The sequence below is a fragment of the Eublepharis macularius genome, chromosome 2 (genome assembly GCF_028583425.1).
Source record: "Eublepharis macularius isolate TG4126 chromosome 2, MPM_Emac_v1.0, whole genome shotgun sequence".
NCBI classification, from domain to species: Eukaryota; Metazoa; Chordata; class Lepidosauria; order Squamata; family Eublepharidae; genus Eublepharis; species Eublepharis macularius.
This window is the reverse complement of record NC_072791.1, coordinates 147382877-147391994: the sequence shown is the minus strand read 5'-3', so window position 1 is coordinate 147391994 and position 9118 is coordinate 147382877. Positions and strand designations below refer to the sequence as shown.

Sequence of the window (9118 nt, the reverse complement as noted above, 5' to 3'; positions counted from 1 at the left end):
GTTCAATTTCAATTTGTTTGCTTTCATCCATTTGACAACAGCTGTCAAGCAGCAGCTCAGTACCACTACAGCATCACCAGGGGATTTGGTTAGCAAGATGTAGAGCTGGGTGTCATTTGCATATTGATGGCATCCAATTCCATAGCTACAAATGAATTCTCCTAAAGGCTTTACATAGAGGTTGGATAATATGGGAGATAAGATTGCAGTTGTGGAATCCCAAAAAATAATTCCCACACCGAGTCAGAGCCTACGCTTAGGTTTACCAAACCATCTTTCATCTGTATGAACTAAGTCTGAAAGACCAGGATTTATGAGGCCTTTAAAGTTCACAAAAGATAGAAAAGTGAACATTGAAGATTGGTAGGGTGGGAATACAAAAGGGAAATACTCATGGTGATTAATACATTTCACTTTCAGAAAAACTTAAAGATCATTGCCCCCAAATGCCAGACCTGAATGAGGATTCAGAATAGAAGTTAAAATGCAGAAGACTCCAGAAAGTGAATCTTAGCTCTTTATTAGGGATTAGAAGATTATTTGAAGTGGGTGAAGGCTTTGACAGAGCAGAAAGGGTTGGAGGTGGAGCCAGAGAAGGGCACACAGCTCTACTGAAATGGGAATGGAGAATTCTGCCAAGAGAACTCCTCCTGCATTATATATCATCATTTCCTGGTGAGTTTACAGATGCACTGAGAGGGTGAGACCAAGCACGGCAAGAAGTATACGGTAAGTCATTTGGAAGTAACTTTGGCTTATACAGATATTTGAAGGGCAGTACTCAATTTGACCGGGGCACAGCTCTGAAATGTTTGAATGAATATCAGGTTCCTTTTGAACATGTGCAAAACATTTTCCCTGACCGCTAAGAACCCATTTAGAGGATACATTTTGTATATCAATGTATGGGTAGCTTGTGTATTTGTTGTTGAGAAATTAACCAGTGAATGAGAATATTCTCTCTTTCAGCATCTTAGTTTGTTGGCCCATTGGATCAGGTAAGAGCCAGAGTGATTCAAGGATATTTCTGAGGTTCCATTTTCACTGTTCAATCTTATTGAGAAAAAAAATTGAAGGATCTCTCAGATGAGGTCGAAGTTGCACCATTTACTCTGAATGCTTTACTAGTGTTGGGAATATCAGATGGGTTAAGCAATTTTTACAGTTCAATTGGGTTGTGGATATTTTTTTTGTGCATTTTATTTGTTCTTCTATTGAATCATTTTCTTTCTTTCCCAATGGCTAAGATGCCTTTCCTCATCCCTCTCTACCTCTGGCCCCACACTGACACTGTAGGCAGGCAGGGGGAGAGGATTTGCTTTGACAAGCTGCCTGGCTAGCTGGGGAGGTGACGGAAAGAGATGCTGTGGCACCCCATACTCCAAGTAGGGCAAAGTGAAGGAAATCCTGTTGCGCTCAAAGAGAGCTTGCTCCATTAGTGCAAAAGGAAGGGGCCTTTCCCCATTCTTAACTGAAGTACCAGGCACCAAATGGGAAGTTCTGAGAGTTTCCCCAATACTCAGCTTTGGCTGGGCAGGGGTCAATTTTCAATAAACTTCTTGTGCAACCCATCATTACTCGTGAGATCACATTTTCATTTCCAAGGTTATGGGAGATAGGAGGGGCTAATACAGTGAAGATTCAACATCTACATAGAAATGAACATACCAGGTACTGGGAATGGGGTTGTATCAAGACTTCTGTGCTCAGAAGTTCCACTTCTGCCAGTCAGGGTGCCATCTCATCATTAGACTAGTGGAGGGTTGTGTTATTCTATGTTAGCACATCCTATTTCTTGAGCTTTTCTGTACTAAGGGCTCTGTGCATGATACACAAGCACAGAAAGAATTTGCTTGCACAAGCCATATGGCGAGACAGACTGGAGGTAGGGTTGCCGGGGAAAACACATGAGGTGGCCCTAGGTGATTACCTAGGGCACCAGAGGGTGAGTGGTGCCAGGGGTTGCAAGCAGCCCCCGGTGGAGACGTCAGCAGCAGCAGCACTGCTGCCTGGGCCTGCTTGCCTGCTCTGTCTTCCCCACCCTGCCCCAGGAAGGAAGGAAGGAGAGGAAAGAGCAGGCAGTCATACAGCAGCTGGAAGCACAGAGACTTGGCTCTGTGTTTGGTGACTCTACATGCACTCAGACCTCATAAGGGGGCACCCAGTAGGTATGCCAACTCCAGTTTGGGAAATTCCTGGAGATTTGGGGTAGTACTTGTGGAGGGCAGAGTTTGGGGGAGGGAGCTCTGTGGGTATTCAATGCCATAGAGTCTAACTTCCAAATATGCCAGAGGAACTGATTTGTGAAGTCTGGAGATGTGTCCTACCTGTTTTCATGCTGGTTGCCAGGCTGTGCCTGGAATCATAATTACAACTGATCTCCAGACTACAGAGATTGGTTCCCTTGGAGAAAATGGCTATTTTGGAGGGTGGACTCTATAGCATTATATTGGGGGTGCCAGCTCCCCGGTGAGGCAGGGATCCTTTTTCCTGCTGCTGCTCCAGAAATTCCCAGGAAGCTGTGATGTCACTTCTGGATTTCCCCCTAGAAATGATACCAAACCATAGCTAATGGCATCCCACTCACTTCCCCACCAAGAGTTGCCAACCTTCAAATGGTGGCTGGAGATGGCTTGAAATTGCAACTGATCCCCAGGACAGACCCCAGTTCTCCTGGGGAAAATGGATGTCTTGGAATGTGGATGATGGCATTATACTCTGCTGATATCCCGTCCCTTCCCAAACACTACCACCTTTACCCCCCCCCCCCCATCTCCAGGAATTTCCCAACCTGGAGCTGACAACTATATCCCCACCCCTCCTTGTTACCCACTGTTTGCCAGGCCTGGAAACCCTACATCCTGCTGACATCTCCCTCCTTCCCAAACCCTGCCCTCCCAAAGCTCCATATCCAAATCTCCAGGAAGTTCCCAGCCTGGAGTTGGCAACTCTACTTGTGATATTTAAGCCGCTCCAGCCTTGCAAGGGATAGAGAGTAAAATATTTCATTTTACTAGCTGGCTTTCAGGTAAGAGAGCGGATATTGAAGGGCAGAGGAACAGAGGCCAATGCTGAGGCCTCCACTTGTTCTGTCCACAAGACCAGGTATGAAAATCAGGTCAAAGCATAGTTTTAAACAGATAACAGGATTTAATAGAAATGTTCCTTCTTAAAATAATGCCCCCAACACTTAACTTGTTTCTAGAACTTCTTTTTTGTCTTCCTACTCCACTGTATTTAGGTAGCCATGTTGGTATGCAGTAGAACAGCAAGATTTGAGTCCTACAAGATTAAAGACCTACAAGATTCTAATGGTATAAGTTTTCGAGCATCAAAGCTCCCTTTGACAGATACCACGAGCACATGACTCTTGAAAATCTTGTTGATCTTTTAGGTACTACTGGACTCAAATCTTGCTAGTCCACTGTACATTCTGGAATTGACGAGCATGTGATCAATGACAATCCAAAATAAGGATCTAGATCAAGGAATGAAGTTTTTTTACTTACCTACATACCTACTTACTTTATAGACCTCCTTTCTCACTGAGCCTCCAGGTAGATTACAAAATTTAAACACAATGCAGTAGGAACAGTATAAAATATGCTGTATCATAATCAATGGAAAAACTGCATTACAGACATTAGAAAACAATGCAGCAAGAACAAGACAGTGCATGCAATAAAAAGTGCCATAAACTACAGCCCTGGTCTCTGTAAATAAAACCCTGAACAATTCTATTTTACTACTGCCCTAAGCCCTTTATAAAAAGCTGTTATGATCCCCACCCTTCATGCACATACCACCAATGTGTAGCTCACCTGTACTGGAACAAGGGTGGATAAAGTAAGAGGTTAAGACTTTGGCCAACCCCAATGGTACACACACATACAGCAAGGAAGAGAATACTGAAAGAACTGCTTGTTCAGGATCTGACATCACCCAGTGTCAATGATTTCATGTAAAAGCTGCTGAGCAGCAACAGCTTTTTCCTAGTACCTGTTGTCAGAATTTTGTTCGTGGGTCGGAACCAGGCCTTTTTGGCCTATGTTAGAAATAGGGCACCAGCTATAGTTTGGGAAAAAGAAATCTTCCAAAAGTTCTCTCTGTCCCTGCAGAATGAAGTTGCATTTCCTGACAAGATTTCACCCTCTGCGACAGGAAACAGATAAGGCCATAAAAGTTGTTAGTTGTTTGGAACCTTTTGAAGGGTCCTCTGGCCTTTTACATATAAATCACCAAAAGAAGAATAAACAACAAACAGCTTATCTTCAGGAAGGACAAGATATCTCAAACCCTTAGCTTGTATTCTCTTTTGCCTTTTTAAATAAAAACTTCCAGTCTTGCTTAAGACCCTTTTGCAGCTGGCACATTATTCTTAGCAGAGACATCAGTTTAGTACTAGGGAAAGATCAAGTGAGGTTGCACTCTTTACATGCCTACGGTAAGAGGCAAACCCAAGCAACAAACCGACAGCAACTGGTGGACTAGTCCCTGGTTGCAGAGCAACAATTTCCACAACAGTACCAATAACACAGGTTGCCAATGTCCAGGTGGGACATGGAGTGCTTCCGGTATTATAACTGATCTCCAGACTACAGAAATCTGTTCTCCTGGAGAAAATAGCAGCTTCAGAGGGTAGACTCCACGGCAGCAGAAGCTGAGCTCTGTCCTCTCCCCAAACTTCTAGTAGGGCTGCCAGGTCCCCTGGTGGGGGCAGGGAATCCCCCACTCCCAGCTTTTGCCCTTTGCTGCCACTCACCTGGCCAGCCGGGGGTGGGGGGTGGAGGCGAGAGAACAGGCCTCCTGAATGTGCTTCTGGTGTGGCGTGATGACGTCACTCCTGGGAGTGATGTCATTGCACAGGCCCCAGGACCACTATCATGCTTCTCACCAGGCCGATTTCAGCCCCAACTGGCCCCCAAACAGCACACAAAAGGAAACAAAGAAGGTAAGTGCTGCCCCCTCCCACTGGAAGGGTAAAGGGGCCTGTCAACCCTTCTAGCCCAGAGCTATTAGCTTCAATTTAAGGGAAGAAACACAGGCAATCTCCTCCATGTGGCTAAATGAAAACTAAGGGAAGGAAGGCTAAAAGGTCTATTTTAAAACAAAACCAGGGTGCTTAGGTCTGAGGAGATAAAGCCTACCACGTTCCATGTGGCCTGACACATTTTCCGCCAACCTGACTGACTTCCAGCATTGAAGCTGAGTTATATCCGATAAATATTTTTCCATGGGAAAAAAACCCTCTTAAACTGAATTCCTTTTATGACTGGCTTTAAAACCAATATTAAAGAAACTCGAGTGTTTAAAAATATTTCACAATTTAACTTTTTTCATTCCTCTATTTTCTGCATATCAAGTTCATCAAAGAAAATTTTAACTGGATGTAGTTTCTGAACTACGCACGAGAGAATTGTTTGATATTTTTTGCTGAAAACCTCACATGGGCTATTATGCCTAGCAAATGTGTGTTTCAAGCAGCTAAGTTTGTTTTACTACCACTAATTCTTAGCAGACATGTTTCTAGATATAGAAAATAATAATCTGTGATTATTAAAAAAAAAGTCTTTGAATGCTAAATGAATTAATCATTGCTTTCCTTCTAGTATGCTCTTTGCAGAATTGGATGTGGACTCACTGTTTCTATTGGAACCAGGTAGAGGCTTACATTTGGTTTCTCCTGGTGTAGCTTTCAAGCAGGAAACAAATATTTGCCTAGTGCATACATGATGGCCAGATCATATTGAACAATTTTAAGTCTTCCTTGATTCTATCTTGTTTACATGGAGTACATTAAACGGCTTGCACTTTAGGGACTTTTACTATTCATTGACAGAATCTTGAAAAAAATAATTGTTCTTTTCACGGTGGCAGAGAACCACGCTTATGGATTCTGTTTCAGATTTCAGTGAGTCTGTTGGGGATGGGATTAATAAGATTTCTCCAGACTTGGGAGAAGGCTTTCATTTATTTTCATTGGGGTTCCTTCTTCCCCTTGCAGATATTATGGCAACAGATCCACTAAGAATGGCAAATGGAACAGTGCTGTTCATTCCCCCTAATGGTGCCAACATAATCCAGGCAGGCCAGATAATCCCTGGTACTGTTTTCCAGACATCAGGGATTCTACAGTATCCAGGCCTCCAGCCTGGAAGTCCCAACAACCTACCGGAGCCAAACCATCAGGTGGGGTTAAGAGAAAAACTCTACAAAGCAGAGACCAAGACTCTTGGAGTAAGTGTCCTTGATTTATGCTTGTATTCTAGTTCATGCTTGAAACACAATTGCTGCTGCCAATTTAAAGTGTTTTAAAATGCAGTAAGGTGGGCCTATGGCACAGAATTCTTTCCTCCCACCCTGTATCTTTTAAAGTGCCAAAACAGCCATGGAGGGTCATCCCTGCAGCTGTTTCAGCACTTTAAAAGGTTGGCACAGAGTTCTTTCCTCCCAGAGAAACTCTTTCTCTTCTTCCTTTGATAATGGGGAACTCAGAAACATGGCTTCTGTCCCCATCCCACTGGGACTGTGGGGAGATAGACCAGCTCTTTCTCCCCTCTTTTTTGCAATACAGACATCAAAAGCTTTGCTTCTGTCCCCATGCAGCTTTGAGGGGAGAGGAGGGGAGGGGTGGGAAAGGAGCACTATCTCCTCTTCCCTTTGCAACTTCACTCTGTAGCTATTTTGCTGAGTGAGCGGTGTCAGAAGTAGAGATGGGCACGAACCAGAAAAAAAACAAACCATGTGGTTCATGGTTCATCACGTTTCATGAACCACGAACCATGAACTTTCATGAACCTGCCCCAGTTCACAAACCGGTTTGTTTTGGTTTGTGAAAACTTCACTTCCGGGCCAGCAAACCACCACTTTCGGGTCAGCAGAAAGTCACTTCCAGGTCAGCATAAGGCCTGCAGGAAGCCCAATCCCCGTTGCCTAGGAAACTGATTGATTGGCACCAGGCTGTCTGCAGTGACGAACCAAAAAACGAACCAAACGAACAACCCTAAAGTTCGTGGCGGTTTGTCAGAAATAGGCTTTGGCAAACCACTGGCTCGCAAGCCACAAACCGGCCTGGTTTGTGACAAACTTTGGTTCATATTTCGGTTTGTGCCCATCTTTAGTCAGACAACCTGACTCCCAGCTGATCTCCCAATGCACCTACTGGCAACTGCAAACTTATTCAGCAGTTGTTCAAGTTGCTCAGTGCAAACTGAACATATACCTGATCTGCTCACAGTCTAATAGGAGAATCAAACAAGGCAAGTTTGAGTGCTAAACAGGTTTACAGAGACATTCACAACCATAGACTTCACCATTATGTTGCCTTACATATTATCTGTTGCTTTAAATATGCACTCCTATATACTTCCTGTGCTTCATGTTGTTTAATGTCAATCCTAGAACTGAATATGTTCTGTTTCAACAATTCTTCAACCCCATATTGGATCCTTGCTAATACTATGTCTTTGTAAACTTGTATTCATTTACCCTATGATATTGGTTATGGAAATGTTCTTGACACTGTATGGAAATGCCTACCTTTGTCCTTGCTACTGATTGTACTGATCTCACACTATGTAATCTGCCTTGAGTCTCAGTGAGAAGGGCGGACTATACATGACATAAATAAATAAATAAATTGCTGTGATGGTGGCATTTGTTCCCTTGCGATGTTGGGGCTCTGTAGGCCGGAGTAGGCATGCCACACAGCCTCCATTAATTGCTCTTTACATTTCTACATTCCTGATCTCCTGGTCAGTTGGCATGCCACACGGGAAGACTCAGGGAGTAGTTTAAATGTGTAACAATAAGTCTCTCACCATTCACAGAGCACAACATTCCCATACACTCTAAGTAACATTCTCCTATGCTCAGAGGCTCATGATGTACCTTTCTTTCCGTTATACTTCCTAGATAAGACAAAAGTCTGAACACAGCCTATTTTGCTTAGTTGGCTGAGAATGGAATGTGTAACTTGTAACTGTTGCTATAACCATATTTGGGCATCCGGGACTTCCTGAATACAAGCTAATAAAACTCTCGCCTCCATCTTTGGAGGGACAGACTTTGCATCCAGATCCTGTCTCGTGTCGTTACTACAGGGCTCCATTTCCTTGCTTTGAGGGTGCTTTTGCATCTGTGTATTAGGTGAGATCAATTCTACCACAGCCCAAATAGTAGCCTGTAGCTGGAGGGAGCTGGGTTTCAAAATCAGCCAAATATTGAGCTGAGACCCATAGGATTTTCATGAATGGAGATGGTACTTGAACAATGCTCAGATAGCCAATATAGAGAGGCAAAAAAAAAAAGTCACCCAGCTGAAAGACTTGAGATTATTCCTAACATAAACCTGTTTTCAAATATTCCCATTCTGGGTGAAAAACAAGGCCTGCTTCTGAATTGACCGAAAGAATTGGACCAAATGAGCTAGCTGGGTTTGTCATGGTTTTAAAATGTTTCTTGAGTATCCTAAGAGGCCAAAAGAACTTGAGCCTTTCTAGGACTACTTTTTTTCTATTTTCTCCCACAGGCCATCCAGATCATAATTGGAATGATACACATTGGCTTTGGGGGTGTCTCAGTTGTTATTCATAGGATGGCCTATGTTCCTTTTGCCACGGTAGCAGGTTATCCATTCTGGGGTGGACTATTTGTAAGTAGTATATTATTTGCAGTGCTTTTTAGTTTTTAAAGAAAATACCAGTACTAATATATATGGTTGCATTGATTTCCATCAATTCCTCCCTCAAGAGTTAGAAAGCCCCCCCAAAGTTGCCAATACCACCACAAAAAAGCCCCGATTATTCACAGGCAGTCTATTTCAGTGTCCATGGTTTTGAATTTAGACCATGGAGAAGATCTGAATTCAAAGTGCTGTTCAGCTGCTGCTTTTCTGTGTTCTAAATAGTTTAATTTCTGAAAAATGAAAAAGCATAGGATTATTATGAAGATGAATGATATAAAGACATATTATAAAGAGAGCAGTAATATCTCCTATTAAGATGATGTTGTAGGATTGGAGCTGCGTACTCATGTTTGCAAAAAGGGCAAAACCCCAACATCCATAATTAGCCTCCCCCCCACACACACACACCAGGGGCACAGAAGAGCAGAACAC

General features: G+C 43.2%; 1 protein-coding gene across 2 annotated transcripts in view; it reads left to right on the top strand.

Moving 5' to 3' along the window:
• The first annotated feature begins 690 nt into the window (after positions 1-690).
• The window catches only part of LOC129324691 (membrane-spanning 4-domains subfamily A member 15-like), a 30820-nt gene continuing 22392 nt past the window's right edge, over positions 691-9118 (top strand). The window contains exons 1-3 of one of the 2 annotated variants that reach the window (XM_054972062.1): positions 691-729; positions 6005-6237; positions 8531-8653. In XM_054972062.1, coding sequence (XP_054828037.1) covers positions 6010-6237; positions 8531-8653 — 351 coding nt within the window. In that variant the 5' untranslated portion in view covers positions 691-729; positions 6005-6009. The remainder of the gene's footprint in view (positions 730-6004; positions 6238-8530; positions 8654-9118) is intronic. The other variant, XM_054972063.1, reaches the window with a different exon arrangement.